The 19,162-nt window shown below is 58.1% G+C and overlaps 1 protein-coding gene across 4 annotated transcripts in view; it reads right to left on the bottom strand.

Moving 5' to 3' along the window:
- STARD8 (StAR related lipid transfer domain containing 8) overlaps nt 1-19,162 on the bottom strand; it is a 41,182-nt gene that overhangs the window by 3,163 nt on the left and 18,857 nt on the right. For 2 of the 4 annotated variants that reach the window (XM_053990154.1, XM_053990156.1), the window contains 8 exons: nt 6,471-6,542; nt 5,076-5,157; nt 3,966-4,029; nt 2,312-3,678; nt 1,530-1,703; nt 893-1,052; nt 449-647; nt 120-330 (listed from right to left, as the gene is read on the bottom strand). In XM_053990154.1, the coding sequence (XP_053846129.1) occupies nt 120-330; nt 449-647; nt 893-1,052; nt 1,530-1,703; nt 2,312-3,678; nt 3,966-4,029; nt 5,076-5,157; nt 6,471-6,542 (2,329 nt within the window). Of the gene's footprint in view, nt 1-119; nt 331-448; nt 648-892; nt 1,053-1,529; nt 1,704-2,311; nt 3,679-3,965; nt 4,030-5,075; nt 5,158-6,470; nt 6,543-8,066; nt 8,213-14,825; nt 14,867-19,162 lie in introns of those variants that run through there. The other 2 variants (XM_053990155.1, XM_053990153.1) reach the window with 2 other exon arrangements.

Genomic DNA, 19,162 nt, shown 5'->3' with positions numbered 1-19,162 from the left:
CTAGACCCCCTCATTTGTGCCACAGAGCAGAGCCAACAGCCCCCCCATGTCTCACCATTCCCTGCTGGAATGCAGGCAGGGAAGGAGCACTGGGGAGATGGGGCTCAGCCCAGCCTTACCTGGGCGATGTGCTTTCCTTCTTGGACACGTTGAGGTGGAAGATGGAGGGGGCCAGGCACACAGCCAGGTTCCCAGCTGTCATCTGGTTCTCCTCAGCCGAGGCGATGTCGCTCAGGAAGTAGAGCAGGGTCTGCAGCACCTCCCGGTTCTCGTCCGGCATGAGGATGATGGCGGCCTGCACCGCCTGCAGCCGCTGCTCCTTGGACACGACTGCGGCCACGGGGCAGCGTCAGCGGGGCGTCCCCACGGCCACCACCCATCCCCTCCATCCAAACAGGGGGACCCCTCCTCCCCGAAGACCCTGAGCTGCCCCCAGCCCGGCCCTTACACTGGTAGATCTGCAGGAAGGTGTCGGTCAGCTTGCTGGTGAAGATGGGCTCGGGCAGGTCGCGGAAGTATTGCTTCAGCAGGTCGGCCACGTCGTACGCCGACTGGCCCGAGTAGTCGACGTTGTCGGGGCTGGTCTCGTTCATGTGCCGGAGCGCCTGGATCCGAGACTTCACCCCGGACTTGCGGAAAATGCCAACCTGCCAGAGCATAGTGGGAGTGAGCGGCCACCGGCCTGGGGAGCACCTGTGGGACAGGCAAAGACACTCCCTCCCCCAAGGGATCATCCCTGAACCCAGAGGAGACACTGAGTGAGGGACAGCCACGGGGATGCTGCTGGGTTCCCACTTCAGCACACACCACAAGAGGTGAACAACAGGACCCCTAAAGCATTTTTTTTTTCCCCCCAAATCCCAGTGCTGCTTCTCAGCAGCCGCAGCCTCACCTGGTCCAGGCACTGGCTGCGCAAGTAGCGCATGGCCTGCTGGATGCTCTGGGGCAGGGGCTGCCCCGTCCGCTGCACGTTGACGATGGGTGGCACCCCAAAAACCATCTTGTCCCTGTAGTCAGGGACTTTACTCCGCTTCATGAACTTGGGGACAGTCCTGCAGAGTGGGACAGAGAGACATCAGTGCAGTGATCAGTGCCCTCAGCACCCTCCTCACAGAGAAAGCAGAACCCTGGGAACAGACACACACACACACACATTTCTGCAGTCTTTGGAATACAAGCAAGGCAGCTTCCTAGCAGGAATGGCAGCACCTTTTATTAAGCTAAAATATTTTCATACTTGGCTATTAAAAGAAACTACTGTCCCACTCTCTTATGTTGCTGCTGTTGCTGCAGCACTTTTAATGCCCCATGAACACCTGCAGCCCCCACAGTGGCAGATAATGCCAGAAGCCCTCTGGAAGCCAGGGTGATGCCAGGAGCCTGGTGCTCAGCTCTGGCTCACACCTGCCAGAGCAGAAAGCCCTTGGTTTAGCTCTTCCCCCTCCAAACCCTGAGGCTGCCCCAGGCTGGGGACACAGCACAAGCTGCAGCCTGTGGGCCCCATCCTGGTCCCCCTCGCCGCAGCTCACCACGTCCAGGCCTGCTTGTGGGGCACGGAGTACTTCTCCATGATGGCTGTGAGCCGGAGCAGGGAGCACTTCTGGAGCAGGTTGAGCTGGGCCGATGACTGGCGGTTGATCTCCAGCGAGGCCGAGTTCAGGCTGGGCCGGTGCGAGTTCTGGAAGCTGTGCCAACGCAGCTTTCTAGGGACACACGGGACATTCCCAGCTAAGGAAACCCCCAGTGCTCTCCACTCCTTCATGGTTACTGCCACATCACCCTCCGGCACCAGCCGAACTGGGTGAGCAAAGCCAGAGAACTCGGCATCAGCCGTAGCTCTCCTGGAGAGAGCCCCAGGGAATACTGGCACAGGGGAGGCACCTGCCCGCTGCGTTTACACTTGTTATTCGTTAATGAAAAACCTTTTAATCGCGGGTCTGTGCAGGCAGACAGGGCCGGCAGCGGTGGCAGAGCTGAAGTGCTGGCAGCGGTGTCCTGCGGCCACCAGAGCGCACCAGCGCCCCGCGCTGCGCTCCCCTGCCCGCACCGCGCGGCTCCGGAGCACTCCCCTCCCTCCGCCCGCTTCTGCCTTCCCGGGAAGAGGCGATCATCCAGCCCTGTTCCCCAGACCCACGGGCTGTGGACCCCTCCCGGCTGCAGCAGCCCCGTCCCGGGAGTGTTCACGGCCGGGCTGGACAGGGTTTGGAGCGATAAGGTCTAGTGGAAAGTGTCCTTGCCCATAGCATGAGGATGGAACGAGATCATCCCCATGGTCCCTTCCCACCCAAACCACCTCGGGATTCTGTGATACCTGCAGGGTCTTGTGAGAGATGCTCCCACCCCCGAATCCCGGCGCTCCCGTGTCTCGATCTCTTCAGCCTCGTTGAGGGAGTTCCCAGTGCTACCAAAGTCACTGGCAGAGGTGCCAACATCCGACATGGACTGTTCTTCGAAATGCAGGTTGGAGGGTTCCCCTCCCGAGTCCGACTCCTCCTCATCCTCCTCTTCCTCGCCCCCTACCTCCCCATCCAGGCCAGGGGAGACGGCTTTACACCAGAGCTCCACCTTCTGCTGCAGCCCCCACACGTGCTGCAGGATGTCGTCGAGGTTCTCGTAGGTGACCTCCCCGTCCTTGCAGAAATCCTCGCTGCTGCCGAAGTCCGGCACGTTGTCGTAGACGCTGACGCGGCTGCCCAGGGAGCTGCAGGAGCCCCGGCGCCGGCGGGCAAAGCCCCTCGGGGAGGACGAGCCCTCCGCGCTGCTGCTGCTGCCGCCCCCGCCCAGCCCCACGGCCGCGCTCCCTGCGTTCCAGTGGCTCAGGGAGCTGCCGGCCAGGGGACACAAGCTCTCGATGGACAGGGATTTGGGGAAGGTGCCGGGCTTGTGGTCACAGGGGATATAGACCAGGCAGTCGCCATGGCGAGCCCGGCGCTGGCACTCGGCAGCAGCCCAGGCACCGCCGGCGGCAGTGGCTGTGTCTGTGTCGTAATCCTCCAGGTAGACTCCGCTGCGTTTGGGGTCAGAGCTGCCCTTGGTGCCCCCGGGGCCGAGCAGGCGGTTAGTCCTGTATGATACCGAGAAGAAGTGTTTTTTGCTGTGGAAAGGGGCAGGTGTCCCTCTTTTAGAGGAGTTGGTCCTGGTGGCTGCAAGGTCCCCATCACTCTTCAGAGAGCCCCATCCTGGTGGGAGAGTGGCGCTGCTGTGCGGAGCCACCCTCCTGTCTGGGCTGGGTTTCTCCTTGTCCTTCCTCCGCAGGGACTCGATCCGCTTCAGGAAGCTTCGAGACCGTCGCTTCTTCAGCTTCTCCTTAGAGCCCTCTCCCTGGCCCAAGGGCTGCTCCGGCGCAGAACCCTCGCTCTGGCTGCAGCTGGAGGCGGTGGCAGCGGCACGGAGGGGGGACGGGGGCTCGGATGGCAGGGCCGCAGTGCCCAGCGTGCCGCCCGTGCCACCCACGCTGCCCACGCTGCCCGTGCTGTGCAGGGACGTGGCCTCGGGGTTGGTGCTGAGGTCCGTGAGGACGCTCTCGCGGCTGGACACCGGGCGCACGGTGCAGCTCAGGGCCTCTGAGCCCTGGGACAGGACATCGGCGGACCCCACCCGTGACCACCTTTTGCTGTCCCTCTGGAAGGCCCACCGGCTGCTGATGGCACACTGGTCTTCCTCCTCAGAGTCTTCATTCTGTGGGCAGTTGAGAACAGGGGATGATCAATCAATTGGAGCCGAGGAGGGTCAGCACATCCCCCCACCTCAGCAGGGCATGGGACCAGCATGGCCCCAGGTGGGGAGGAGAGCAGCATGGTCGCCCCTTAAACCAGCTCGGGACCCTTTTGGCAGTCCTGGAGGCCTCCAGGAGCCACTCTGTGCTCAGGGCAATCCCAGAGCTCACCAGGACACTGCCCCACCATCGAGCACATGATCCCCTGCACTCCTCAGCCCCTCACCTGCCTCGAGCAGCCAGGACGTACCTGTTTACGCTGAAAGTGAACATCCAGCTTCATGGAGGCACAGGTGTTCAGGGTCATCAGCCTCCTGCAAGAAACAGAGTGGCTTTACCCTGGTCCCAGCCCCTGTCCCAGCCCTGCTGCAGTCACAGGGATTGCTTTGGCTTCTTTTGATTTTCCTGCCCTAGAGGTTGGCTGTGCCTGTCACCTATCACCCGTTGCTTTGGGTCCGCAGTCAGAGGGACACCTGACTAACAAGGGGACAATGCCAGCAGATGGTAGCTCCAGCCAGGCGATGCTCATGCCAGCTGCTGGGGCCACCAGTTCTGCAAGTGGGCAGGGGTGGTCTGCTCCAGGCTACTAAAGCAAAACCACCTCAGAAGCTCCTGTGCCCCAGACACAGAATGACTAAAGGACCTGAAAGCTCAGAGAGGGAGGAACAGGCAGAGACCTCCCATCACCTCCTGCCTCACTTATCCCAGGAAATGGCACGGGGATCCCCTTCTGCCCAACACAGCAGCCTCTGCTGGGAAACAAATAGGAAACAGACCCTGTTCCCACCTCTTCTCTATTCTGGGTGGGAGGGACAGCGTGGAGCCAGCGCAGGGATGTGGCTGTGATGACGTGTCCCGAGAGCCAAGGCAGGGCTGAGTCACCTGCAGCACGGAGTGACACATGGCCCATCCAGACTGACCATGTGGTCAGTGCCCCACTTTGGGTGCCAGCCTTGCTCTGCCCAGGTCCCCCAGCCACTGCTCCCTGCACACCACCCCTGGGCAGCTCCCCAGCCTGCAGCTGCAGCAGCGCCGTGCCCAGGTGGAAACACACGGCCGGGCTGCGGTGCCTGGTACTGGGACGACCAGCGTCACATGGAGCATAAAAACCTCTTGTTTCCCTGGAACCACCCAACACCAGCAATGTTCCCTGATATGAATGACTGAGTTCTCACTGCACAGGGCGTGACAGTGCTGGAGCAGGCTCTGAGCCCAACCAAGGTCAAGGCAGGAACCCTACTAAGCCCATCCCCCCATCAGGCACCCCCTGAGCCCACCATCCCCTCAGCCTGGGCCACTGCCCCTGTCTGTGCCACATCCCCGTGCTGATTCCATGTGAGGGGGGGCAAGGGAGCATTACCTGCACAGGGATTTGAGGGAATCCTGGTCCAGGAAGCTGTGGTCCTTCTTCACAGCACTGATGTCAAGAGGGAATGACGACTCTGGGGAAGGAAGTGACATCAGTGGCAGATCCCCAGCCAGCTGCCCCATCAGGGGCAAAGGGCAGCAGTGGGCATGGGAAGAGGAGGAGAGGCTGGAGATGACCTGGAGGTGGTGCATGCCCAGGGTCCCTGGGCACGGCTCTCACATTAGGTGAGGGTGATAAGGTGCCCAAGGGCCTCCATTCAGTTCCCTGCTCATCCCTGTGCAGAGACAGCTCTGCTGGGATCGTGCATGTGGGACCTGGACCTTCAGCCCCAAGGGTCTCAATCCATCTGTTCATGAAGCCATGGAGCGTAATCACCACGGGAAGAGAAACAGAGGAAAACACTTGGAGGATATGGGAAGTTCTATGGACAGAGGCTGGAGAAGGGTTGGTTGATTCACAGACGGCAGCACCAGCACCGCTCCTCTCTGCCCAGCTGTGAGCCCTGTCTGGGGCCAGCACCTGGGGCTGGGTATCCCAGCAGGAACCCGGCCCGTCCTTGCACGTGGGGCCTGCCCCCCAAAATAGGCACTGGCAGCAAACAGGCTGCTCATAAAGCCATCACCGGGGAGCTGGTGCTGCAGGGGGCGGGGGAAGCGCCCGGGTGAACAATGGCCGTGGCTGCGGCCGCCGGAGCCCCGCTTCCCGCTATTGTCCAGCCGGACGGGGCCGGCTGCAGCTGCCGCTCCTCGCACCAGCCGGACCAGGATCCCCCCATGGTCCAAGAAAACACAGCCGAGCCTGAGGCTAGAGCCACCACCACAGCCACCCCGCCACCGCCCTGGGTGCCTGGCACAGGAGCTGGGAGTAGGAACGTTGGCCGGGGAATGCCCGTGCCCGGGGAGGCACAGGGACATGGTCTGCTCTGGGCAGGGCTCGCTGAGTGCTCAGAAATGACAGGCTGGAGCAGGGCAGGGGTTGTGGGAGTGGGGAGGGACAGGAGGAGGAAGAACATGCTCGCTCTCCACATTACCTACACTGGCTGCCCCTATGCTCCCACCCACGGCAAACACTCCCTGAACCACTTCAGAGCTGATGGCTCTCCAAAGCCTGGCTGCCCTTGGCCAAAGCAGCCGCCCCAGGATTCCTCAGAGCCCTGCCTGAAGGGGAAAAGTTCAGGAATGCAGGGAAGTTAACTGGCTGGTTCTCCAGGCCGTGGCCAAGGGCTCAAAGTGTAACAAACAATCATATAATCAGTGAACAATCCCCTCTGTCCCCTCCTCTCCCTGGAGCTGTGGGCGCTGTCCCTGCAGCCCCTCTTGGAATCTGGATGAGATAGAGGCTCTGAGCAGGTACAGAGCAGGGTCAGTGGCAGGAGGCAGCTCTCACCTTCGTACAGCTGGGCATACTGGGGGAATCCCGCTGCCCGGAGCCAGTCACACGCTTTCTTGGCTTCAATTTCTGTAAGAAAGCAAAGAACCAGCCTGAGCATCCCGCCAGCAGCAGCAACGCCCTGAGAACACAGCCCACACCCCCAGAGCCCCGACACCAAGCCAATGCTCCATGTGCACAGAGCAGAGGAGATGTGTGACTGCAGAGCCAGGGGTCCCACCAGCAGCAGGGTCCTGGGCAGACAGAGCTCAGCTGCAGCTCTCTGCCAGCACTGGGCAAAGAGCAGGTGACAGTGATGCCACCTGAAGGACAGGGACATAAGACACAGTTTTAACTTTCTGATGAAATGCTTTGTTTCTGAACCCACCAAACCAAACACAGTTCTGGGCCAGGCAGGAGAGGAAGATCTTTCTTTGTAATCATCAGTTCAGAGCTCGTCAAAGCTCAGCGCTGATCGCTTCTGCAAACATCCCCAAGCAAAGGCTGCCAAAGGAGCCCTTCCTCCCCGCCTCCTTCCCACCACCCAGCCCTCTCCACCTCTTCTTTCAAGCTGGTGTTCGTCCCAGTCAGCACCAAATCCCTGGTGGAGTTCTTCACCCCTCGCCCAGCTGGTTCCCACCCCTCACACAGGGATCACCATTGCCCAGATGAGCCCATTCAGCAGCCAGCAGTATTTCCTGGGAAATTCCTCCAGTTTAGAGTAACTGAGGGAAAAGAGCCCAGAGCTGCCGCAGCCACAGCAAGTCATTGCCAAGTGTCAGCACCCATCAGCCCGATGACATTTCTGCTGCTGAGGGTGACAACATTTGACCTCAAGGGTAGAAAATGCCTTGGCAGCCTCAGGGTCTGATCTGTCCCTCCTGGAGGCAGCACCCGGCACAGAGTGGGCTGAGGCCAGACCCACCCAGCACTGGAATACCCTGATTCCATCCCCATCCGCCCACTGCCTCAGCCCAGAGCTCTGGCCACAGTTTGCATTCCCAATTCCAAACTTAGAGAAAAAAAAAAAAAAAAAAAAGCTCCAAATAAGCAGCTCAATTCAGGACAGGACTAAGCCAAAGCCCTGGACCCAAATACTTGGCAAGTTTTGGGAAGAAGTTTTGGAATGAGCATCTGGATCTGGGTCCAAACCGCACAGCTGTCATTAACCGTGCCATGAGTCCTGCCAAAACCCAGGGCTGACCCCTCCTGCCCCCTCCAGGGCTCAGACCCAGCAATCCCAGTGGAAACTGGGATAGACCCTGGAGCTATCCTGGGTTTGCTGGTCCATGTGGAGCACCACATCCCTCCCAAAGAACCCAACCCCCCCTGGGGTGGGCACCCCATGGCTGCATCTGTCCAGCAGGAGGGCACCAAGACTGGTGGTCCCTGGGAATGCTCTCTGGCCATGCCAGCTCTGGAAACAGATCCCTCCCACACTCCTGGAGTGGGCAGGACCCAGGGACAGGCATTTCCCACAGCCCCTGCCAACCGACCTGCCAGTTCCCACTCCTGCCTGACTCTGCTCCCAATGGGAATTCCATGGGGCCATTCCCAGCCAGCGACCGCAGCTCCGTGTGCCCCAAGCCATGAGCAAAAACACCGATCTCCCACCTGTGCCATGGATCCTGCCCCAGGGATGGGTCTGGCGGAGGGCAGCAGGAGCAGGGCCGTGGCTGAGCTTACCCCTGCCCGCAGCGGGGCTCAGCTGGTACCAGAGCATGGCCGGGCACTGACTGGGGCCACACTGGAGCCTGGTGACACCCAGCGTGACCACGGCCACCCCACCAGGCCGGGAGCAGCCAGAGCCCAGGGCTGCAGCAGGATGCTCTGTGCAGGACTGGGCTCGGCCACCCATCATCGTGGTGGAAATGCGGAGTCAGAGCACGACATTTCCTTCCCTCCGCCGCCTCCCCCACGCACGGGCTGGCAGGGGGCCAGGGCCCCAAACCTCCACCTCTCCTTTCCGGGAGCCAAGTCCCAGGCTCTGCCTGCTGTGGCAAGTCCTGCATCCCCCCAGAGCCCCTCACGCAGGGAGAAGCCCCCCTAGAGCAGGGAGATGTCTGACCAGCCCGGGCTGAGCCCTGCTCATGTAGAAGTGCTGTCACAGAAAAGGTCTCCAAGTGTCCTGTCCCAGAGGGAGCCAGCAGCCAGCTTCCTCCTCTTCCCGCCCTTCCCATGGACGTGCTTTCCCAGGGAAGTGCAGGAAAGGCCGGGCAGGCAAACACTCCTGCCGTGGGGCATGGCCGGACGCTGGGCACAGGGTCACCCACTCCAGCCGTGTTCCCAGCCCTCCCTGTCACCTCTCAGGAGCCTCACTGTGGGGCAGGGTGATGGGACCTGAGCCCAGGGATTGCTGCCCAGAGACCCTCCACCCTCCCCCCAGCTCAGCCTGAGCCCCAGGCAGCAGCCACAGAGATGGGTTCCCAACATCTCCAGATGCCAGGATTCTCTGATGTCTAATGCAGGCTCATCAAGCACTACACCCACCCTCAGCAGGGCACAAACAGGGACTCCTTGCCTCCACTGGTCAGAAAACAATTTTCAGGAGCTTACAGCAACTCAATATCTTTGAGATCTGTGGTTTAAATGGTGCAGAAATCGTCCCACTCTAGTTGTATAGCAGGAGGAGCAGGCAGAGGGTACAGACAGAGTTCATGCATCCCTGAGAAACAAGGGGATAAATCCCACCAGCTTCCTGACTGCAGGCAGGGAAGGTAGACCAGCAGCCCCATTATGGAAGCTCTCCATGGGATATGAGCCCTCAGGAAACGCCTGGACAACCCCACAGGGGAAACCAGCACCAACACCTTCAGTGGAAAAAGCTCCCAGTGGTGCACAATCCTATGAGCCACCAGAGAATCCTCCCCCAGCACAGCCTCTGCCCTTGTCCAGCAGCTGTTGAGGCTGGATGGTGTTTCCCAAGGAAAAGGTTTCCACAGGAGCTCTCCCATGCCCTGCACCCAGCAAGGGGCAGAGACTGTAACCCAAGTGCCACCATGGTCCATCAGAAATGCCCCAAGTGGGTCCAGCCCCTCCAGCCTGACCTCCCAACACCCCCAGGAAGGGGTGAAAATCAAAAATGAAGGAAGAGAAGATGTTCCCATTGTTCCAGAATAAAAGGATGAAAACCAGTACTGAAGTGGAGAAAAAAGGACAAAGTTCCCCAATCCCCTTCTTGCAGTCACTGCACTGTGGCATTTCCCTGGGGCAGCCACTGGTGACTCCAGCAGGAATGGCTCCTGGCTGTGGGTGTCTGGAGCCTGATAGCTCTCCCTCAAGTGCTTTTGGTGTTCCATCCACCCCACCCTGGCCTGGAACAGGCGTGGACCAGGAAAAAAGGGAAAAGCCCAGGACATTCCATAAAAGCTCTAAAATAAGCAACCTGGAGCACTGGAGGCCAGCAGAATTACAGGCAGGAAGGCCACTTCCCAGAACCCCAGCTCTGCACTTTCACTTTAACAATCAAAACTGACAAGAAGTCCCAGGCCAGGCTCTCAGCTTCCCACAGCAAGGTTCCAAATCCCCATAAAACGTCCCACACAGCCAATTAGTGTGTGAGGAGAAAACCCCGCCACAAAATTGCTTGCTCATTACCTCATGGAAAGCTGGAAGCAGCTGCCTGGCACTGCGGGGGAAGCTTCAACCCCAGCACCAAGGGGAGAAAATTGCTCTTTTTGCTTTCGTGTTGGTGTGATTTCTTTCCATCCTGCCTGAAAGTAAACCTGCCTACAACAGGACTTTCCTTCCCAGCTATAAGCAGAAGTTTCCTGCCTGCTTTTTACAGGAACGACAGAAAGTCCCAACACCTCTCCTGAACCAGGGGGATGTGCCTTCACTGCTTGAGAACATGAGGAGCTGAAGCAGGTGTCTCCATGGGAAAGGTGTACCCTGCTCATGCCAAAGGTACCAGGGACAGAGGGACTGACTCTGCCTGGAGAAATCAGAGCTGCCTTCCTGAGCAGGGCATCACTCCCACAGCAGCCAAGGGCCAATCCCAGACCCTCTCAGGGTGCTTTGGAGGAAGCCCCCACGGTGCCCTCCCAGCACTGGGCATAGCTGGAACTCACTGCCCACCCAGCCAGGCTCCTGGGGCAGGAGGCACACAGAGCTCCACACAGCCACGGGCATCTGCCAGCCAAGGGCACCTCCTGCTCCCAGCTGCCAGCTCCACTCAGCAAAGTGCAGAGATTTTGGAGCTGCCAGCACAGACATGGTCAGGGCACATGGACAGGAATGAGGAATGCTCTTGGATGTTCTCCCAGACACGGCGCATTTCCATAATTAACCTTCACACAGTAAATAGGTCTCACAAGCTTTGGGAACTGTTCCTTGCTATGTCACCAGTCAGGAACTGCTCAAATGCCTCCTTCACCTCCAGCCCTGAGGTGTCTGCTCCAAGGGCATTGCTCCCTGGGGACCTGACAGGGGGGATGGCAGCAGAGCCCTCTGCCACCCCACTCCTGTCCCAGATAACTGCTGGGAACACGAACTTGAGGGACATGCAGAGGTAAAAATGATCCTAGAGGTTGCACAGGAATTGCTGGATGGTATCTGAGTACTGGCTGGTACAACCCAGACAGGAACCCCTCTGGCCACCACGGGGCAGGGAGACTGTAGCTGTTGGGTGTCTGGATCAGATCTGGATCATAATCCAAGCAGGCTGGGCACAGAGACCGCCCCAGCGGCACCATCAGAGCCCCCCAGAGCACTCCCCCGCCTTATCTCTGCCCACTCATCCCTCCGTTGGGCTCCAGGGCTGTGTGTGACCACCCTTATCAGCTGAATGTGGCAGCTCTCACTTCCTCCCCTCAAACGAACCCAACAGCAGCCTCAGGTCTGGTTTATTCTGTTCTAAAACCTCAACCAGGCCTTCACGCCCACAGTGTGCAGAGCTTTGTGCTGCACAACGCAGGAACGCAGCCACCAGGAAACCGAGGTGATGCTGCAGCACCGTCCACACAAAAGCAGCTCCTGCCCTCGCAGGAGGCACCTGGGAAAGGAGCTGGGCCCAGCCTGCACAGGGAACACCTCTGTTTCCACAAACATCACTCAGAACAACCTAAATTCAGGTTTGCAGCCAGTGCTGTCTTTAATAAAGATGAGAAGGAAGAGCTGAAGCAGATATATTAACCACAAAAAAAATAAAAATTACACGTAGGATTATGGAACCATGGAATGGTTTAAGCTGGGAAAGTCATTTCAGATCATCGAGTCCAGCACTGCCAAGGCCACCACTAACCCGAGTCCCTTCTTCACACCAAAACATCTTCACAGACCCCACAGGGCAGGGTTGAACAGGGGACAGCCACGCTCAGGGGCATGGGAGGCACCAGAAGGACCGAGTGCTCTGGGACATGCCATCTGACGGACACTGGAAACAGGACATGGTGGGGTGGCAGAGACCAAGTCAGTGTCCCCTGGCACTGCTGTGATGGCTACAGGAGTGTCCTACAGCATATTACAAATTCCTGCTCCCCCCAGGCAGCTCCTCAGAGTCCTGTAGTCCCTTTGGCCTACAGGACACTCCTCCCAGCAGCTCCAGAGCACTCGGGAGCAGGAGCTCTGTGGCAGCTCGGGGGCTGCACGTCCCACTGCTCGGGCTGCAGCTGCAGAGCAGATGTCTGGGGAGAACAAGGGATGCAAAAAGAGAAGAACAGAAACAAAGGCCAGGAAGGTGAGGACCCTGATCCGTCCTTGCCTCCCCCACCTGCATTTCTGCAGCTGCTCTGACCCCAGAGGAACAGCAGAGAGGGCAGGACTGTCGCACTGTGCCAAGAGCACACAGCATTAGCCCCCCCCCATGTCTGAGGGCAAGCCCAGCATGGAGGGAACTTGGGGTTCCATCTCTGAAAAGGCAATGGCAAAGCAAGCTCAGAGCAGAGAGAGAGTCTCTGGCTCCAGCCCACCCTGTGCACCACCCCAAGAAGGTCTGTCAGGGCCAGCACAGCCACCAGCCACCTCTGTCGGATCTAGGCTTGGGGTGAAGTTTCTTTCTTCTCTCTGGTGTTTGCTGAAACCAGAAAGAAAAATCCAGAAGAGAATCCCAGAATAGTTTGGGTTTGAAGGGACCTTAGAGATCATCTCATTCTGGCCCTCTGCCATGGGCAGGGACACCTTCTACTACCCCAGGTTGCTCCAAGCCGCATCCAACCTGGCCTAGAAAAGTCATGCGGCATCCACAAGGAGCAAGATGAAAACAGCTACTTGGATGCTGAAGAAAATTAATCCATCTTGCCCATCCTGTAGTCCACCCTTTCTAAAATTGCTCCGTTTTCCTGTTGGCCATCCCATGGATCTCACGCGCCCTTTGTTTGGACAAGCGGACGCCGTCGCTCTGAGGGCAGCCATTGGTGCCGGAGCTTTGGCATCCTACACCCACCACAGGTACCAGCCTGGCTGCCCTCCCAATGAGGAGACATCACATCTCTCATTTCTTTACATGGACAACAGCAGAAGTCCAGTTTTCACCTCCTGGAAGAGTGTTAAACCCAGCACGGACTGAGGTCAACGTCCGGAGTACTGCACGAGACCCAACACCAGCCACCACCAAAGGCCAAGGAAGGCCAAGCCAAAGGAAAACACCAACAGTTCTGCTAAAAAAACAGAATCAGCAGCAGCTCTAGCTCTGCAGGGAGCTCTCAGCTCCAATCACCCACTGGAGCATTTGTATCTCCCATGGATGTGACCTCTGAAGCTGCTCTCCTGCTTCCCACGCCGAGGAACGACCCCCAGCTCCTGCTGCTAAATCCAGGCACTAAAGAACAGTTACTTCCTTAATACACAAGGGAATTCCCTCCTACTTTTATGCATTTATTTAGCATAAACACGTGTGTTGCCAGAGGAACCCATGGAGCAGAATTCCCTTGTGGTCTTGCTGCAGCTTTTTCCATGTTGTACAGAATCACAAACCCACCCCGTTGCTGGCTGAAGAATGCTCAGGCTCCAGCAGCTTTGGTGGGAGCCCTACATGTCCCCAGAGACAGGGAGCCCAAGCCATGGCTGTGACACCCAGCCCGTGGCCACTGCCACAGCCCTGGCATGGGCATGAGCCCTTGCAGGAAGGAACAGGCACTGAATTCCCAGCAGAGGCATGAATGGTTAATTTAGGGCTCTCTTCTTCCCTTTTGCAATACAAAAATAACCCCAAATCAAGTATTTCCTAGCTCAGCACAAGATCCTTCCTCCTCCCCCAGCAGACTCAGCTTTGTTTTATCGACTGGTCCCTACTGCCCAGGGGAAGTACGGGTGCCTGCATGTGCTCCTTGCTGAACTCCTGAAGTCCCATCCCACATCAGAAAGATCTGCAAAATTCAGGAGTTTAACCCCAAGGAGTCCTGGATGTGCAGCCGAGCACAAGGCCCCCCTCAGCCCGCGGGAGTGCAGGCTCAGAACCCCTGTCCGTGCAGGGACTCCTCCAGGCACCGCCACGCATCAGGGCATAACCCAAATTCCAAGCTTCCAATGCGGCCAAGGGACATTTCTCAGGGGGACACGGGTCTGTGTGCCCAGGGGAAGGACTCACAGGCTTCTCCCATCAGGACCCCCTTCTGCTGCACCCCACACCCACTGGCACCGCTTGAGCATCGCTCACCACAGCTCCAGGGGCATTTCCACCTCCACCCCACAGCTCCAAACCCCGCTCTTTTCTCATTCCTCCTCCTGAAAACTGCTTTTAAATCAGTGAACTGGTGTCAGCAGGTGATGCCACATCCCAGAGCACGGCTGGCACCAGCACCATCGCACCCCTGGCCACGCCGGCTGCCGCCCTCATCGCCTGCCAGGGCCGGGCTCACACGGAAGGATTTTGGCTCAGGAAACAATCGGAGATCAGGAGGAGCTGGCACGCGGCGCTCCCACCGGCTTGGCTGCCTCTGGCAGAAATAAACCCAAATACTACCAGGGCTGCAGGTCTCTTCTGCCTGCTGCCCCTCCAGCGTGGAGCAGAGAGGGGAAGGAGAAGCTCCTCGCGGTGTCACTGAGGCCAGCCCGTGCTCTGTCACTGCCACCGCCCCTCTCACCCCTGCCCCGCTCAGCCGCATCCCCGGCCCCAGCAGGCTCCTGCACACCCCGCTGCAGCCCCGCTCCGGGCGCGGGAAAAAATGGTGAAGGAAATTCTGGTTTTCGAGAAAAGATTAAAAAAACCAAAAAAACCCAACAACTTAACAACAACACAAGCGACACCGCTGAGCCCTGCTCTCGCCCCGCTGTGTAAGAGCCAGAGCAAACCGCCCTGCTGCACAGGAAACGTTGCTTCCAAGAAATCTCGAACAAGAAAAAAGGTCATTTTAGAGCCTTTCCCACCTCCCCCGAGAGCGTTTGCTGCCTGGATCCTCCCATCCAAACACAGAGCCGGGACGCGAGCAGACTCACCGTGGCAGGAGCTGTTAATCCCGGCTTTGTTCATTGGAACCCGTGGCTTAAATGCAGAAAAAAATATCAGCATGACCCCCAGCCTCCTTCACTCCCTCCTCGGCCACCCAGCACTATCCACCGGCGGCAAGAGACCTTCCCACAGGCACTCCATGGCAGAGCTGCAGTTTTCCCCCCCGGCAGGGCTGTGCCGAGCCGAGCCGAGCCGACGTGTCCCCGCCGCCCCGGCAAACAGGACATCCCGGCCCCGCAGGGCTGAGCGCCACGGCGGGGGTGGGAGCGGCGGGGAGGGCTCCATCCGGTACCGCTCCCAGCCCCGCCGTCCTGCCCGGCACAGCACAGCACCGGCCTGCCCAGCCCGGCACCCCGGTGCTGCCAGGTGAGCTGCAGCTTTCCATCCCAAGCGGAGAAATAAAGGGTTAAGGGCAAAGCGGTGCCGACTTCAGGCGCTGGGAGCAGGGTCGGTGGGGAGTCTGAGCTGTCTGGCAGGACACCGGGATAGAGGAGAGGGATGGACACCCCAAAACCCCATCTCATCATCAGACATCAGCTACACAAACCACTGTCCGTGAGCCTCGGCTGAACCTCCTCAGGAGCTGCCAGCTGGTTCTGTGTGCAAGGGGTGGGAAAAGTGGCTAGATACCTAAGAGGACTAAAAGCTCAAAAAGATGGTTCAGGGACAAGAACAGCAGTGCCTGCAATCTGAGATATCCAGATTAAATCACCCAATTCCCTACAAATTTCTGGTTTGTGCTGAGCCCAGTGTGCTCCACCTGCCCTAGGAATGTTTCTTGCCCGTGCAGCAGGTGTTGGCTCACCTCTCAGCCCAAAGCAGAGGGGTCAGCACAGCCCAAGCAAGAAGCTGTGGCTGACACAGGATTAGTCTCTGCAATGAAAACCACATTTCCTGTGCCTGCACTTCCCAAACCAGAGCTTTGGCATAAATCATTCCCCAAACAAGCTGAGCATCATCTCACCTTGCTTCTGATTCCCGGTGAGAAACACCATAGGTCTCTCATTCCCACCCAGGGATACAGCATTGGAAAACATCCCACCTGCCCTCAGCTCACACCTGGCAGGTCAGACCCTGCAGATCCAGGCCCCAGAGGGGAGCCCAGGCTGTCAGATCTCGCTGTCCTGACAGGCTGTGACAGCAATGGAAGCTCAGCAAACAGGACCAATGTCATCCCAAAAACACGGGGGGCAGTGAAACCTGCAGACAGGGGTGGAAACACAGCAGGGACATCAGGTTTAGGGAGGTCACTGAGTCAAACAGGAGCACAAGGTCTACCTCTTTCTTCATCTCCCAACTGGAACAAGATGATGCTGGGGCTGGAGTTGAAACTCAAGGCTTCCCATTCTTTATGCAGCTAGCAGGAGATGCCAGGACAGCAGGACGATGGCATTTTGAAAAAGTCTTAAAGGATGTCACAGTTTTCCAAAGAGATGAAGGAACATTTCAAAGAAACACAGAAGTCTCCTTGCCAGGAATGTGGGGAATGTCAGGGAATATTATAAAACAGGATGAAAAACCTGGCCTCAAGCAATATTAGAGACTCTTCTCTGACAGTCAAGATGCTGAATCCCAATGGAAGACCAATCATGGGAATGGCAGAGTCAGCTTACATGGTCCCATCCATCTGCCTCCTACCGGAGACTCCAGCACAGCCAGGTCTGCCTGTGCCCCTTTCCACAGCCAAGCCCACCCTGCACCCGAGCATAGGCCAAAACGGAGCCCTTTACATAAAAAACAGCATTTCTGAGGAGCCAAGGCAAGCAAAGCCTTGTGGGACAGAGGAGAGCCATGGATCGGGAAGGATCCAAGGATGCACAAAGGGATCTGGGCCGCTCCGTGGCTAAAAGACAATCCCAAATCCAAGACCTTTGCTGTAAGCCAGGTGGAACACTTCCCAGACATGGTTCAAACAACTCTTTTTCAGTTTGGTTAATTAACCAAGCACTTCCTGTCCTTCTGAGGGATTTACAGGCAGAGGAGCTCACACCCCTGGCACAGCTACTCTGGCTCACGGGAAGTTACGACGCCGAGCACACCGGAGCCAGAGTGGTGGCTGCCGACAGCAGGGTCAGGAGCAGAGGAACATCTCCTGGGGTCAGAAGGAGAAGCCCTCGCTGAAGGGGTCAGCAGGCAGCAGGAAGCCCCAATTCCACACATCAGCCGCTTGCAGTAGGAAGCAGAGGCGAGTTACTGGCAGAGCAGTGCCTTTGGCAGGAATGGGCATGTTTGTTCCAGCTTCCCTTCCATGTGAAAGCCCCTCTGTAAGGAAAAGATTTGTCACAGCAAGGCCCACTTGAGGTTTTTCATCTGGGCCTGACTGCACAACGGCCTCGCTGGTGCTCACAGCTGGACTTGGTGAGGATGGGGCTGCTCGGGGTGACAGATCCCCTCCTGATTTTGGGCTTGTGCCAGGGCTGGGAAAGGCTCCAGCCTGTTCAGAGCTTCCCAGGGGTGATACCAAGAACACTTTGCCCTCACGACAGCCATTCTGGAATAGCCACTGCTTTCACACAGGGAGGAACCTCCCCAGCCAAACCCTCACCACAGTAGCTGTGCATGGCAGGGGAGCCATCCCCAGCAGTCAGGGCTGTGTCCTTCAGAACAACACTCTAAAATGCTCCTTCCCCAAGCACATGTTCCTTTCCAATCCCAGCAGTGTGCAGCAGCTGCCCCACTGGTGTTTCTGAGGAAGCCTTTGCCTCAGCAAAGCTCTCCCCCAGTGCTTCTGGCTGATGTGCTTGTGGTCAATCAATCAGCTCACACCCTTCTAGAACTTTATCCATCTAATTTTATGACTAATTTTTGACTGACATGCAAGTTTCCAGAAGGGACCCAAAGCCCCAGCACACCTCAGCATCTTGGGGGCGAGCGGCACCTGCCCGCAGCCCCATCCAAGACAGCTCGTGCCTTGATTTGCCCAAAATCCCAGTCCCAGTGCCTGGACCCCTGGCTGCTCACCCAGCACTGCCTCACTGAGAGCCACAGCCACGCACACATGGCCAGCCACGCTCCACTGCCCTGCCTGGCACGTGACAGGTGACACTGACCCGTGACCGCCACACACAAGGACTCACTGCTCTTCCCGCCGGCTGCTCACCGAGTGTTTCATTCCCACCTGCCCACAGGGCTGTGGAGTGGCACAAGGTCCCTGCGGGCTGAGAGCACCAAGTGGGGCTGCAGGAGCTGATCTTTGCTTTCCTCGGTCTCCAGAGCATTCCCAGAGAGAGAGGTGGGATCTGGCTTCTCCTCCCCCTTCCACTGCAAAACACCCCCGTGCCCATCCCCACCCAGGACCTCGGCAGAGCTGGAGATGAGCTGAAGGGGAGCAGTGCTGGAAAAACAGGGAAAGCACTGACAAAGCTACTGGTGCATCACTCCGTGCCACGATGGGCTGAGGAGCCTGGCCAAGAAACACAAATGCTCAATAATCCACGGAACCCAGTCTTACACAACATCCTCCATGCTGCCAGGAGCCCTTCGCGGCTCAGTCCCTGCTCAAGGAGCAGCATGAACCACCTGAGAGCAGGTAAATCCCAGGTGAAGCAGCTGAGCAGGTGACTGGCTCTGCCAGCACAGCCAGAGAACAGCCCAAAAATGTCCAAGATCTCTGTGGGTGCTGGCAGTAAGGAGAGACTGGGATCTCTGAGGATTTGAGTTCCATCCCGAGCCAGCACAGAGCACTCAGGGGGATGTGGCCCTGTCAAGATAGATGTTCTTAACTCACAAAAGTTTCCTCCTGTCCTCGGAGACCACTGATAAAATATCAGTGAACCTTATCAAACACCAATCATTGAGACTCCTGACCTTGCTGACTCTGTCTTCTCCAACCATCGCGGCCAAAGAAACAGAGACACAAGGCTCAGGCTCCTTCCCCAGGACCCTGCCTGGGGGACCCCAGCCCAACCCTCAAAGCAAAAATTGACACCCAAAGCAGGGAGAGAGCAGGGCAGGAAGGAAAAGCGTCAAACTACGAGCTGAGCCAAGGGTCCAGCACTGCTTCCTGCCACAGCTCTGCAGAGAACTTCATTAATGAGCCAACAGCTGCAGCTCCCCAGCCTCTAACAGTGTTCACAGAAACAAAAAGTTAATTAAAAAACAATCCCTGCTGCTCGAGCAGGTGGGAAGGCCATGGAGAGCAGGAGAAGAGAGGCACCCTCACAGTGTGGCTGCAGCATGGCGGCCGTGCTCGAGCTCCAGGGACAGCGTGATCCCCACCACGGCTTCCTCAGTCAGAGGAAGAGCTTTGGGCACACCCAGCTCCTCTCAAAGCAGGCTCTGCCGGTGGGGAAGGACGATCCACCCAAAATTCACCAGGTCCCAG

The sequence above is a fragment of the Vidua macroura genome, chromosome 14, assembly GCF_024509145.1.
Source record: "Vidua macroura isolate BioBank_ID:100142 chromosome 14, ASM2450914v1, whole genome shotgun sequence".
Classification (NCBI taxonomy): domain Eukaryota; kingdom Metazoa; phylum Chordata; class Aves; order Passeriformes; family Viduidae; genus Vidua; species Vidua macroura.
Note: the sequence above shows the minus strand (reverse complement) of the source record. Positions and strands in the feature narration are given on the sequence as shown.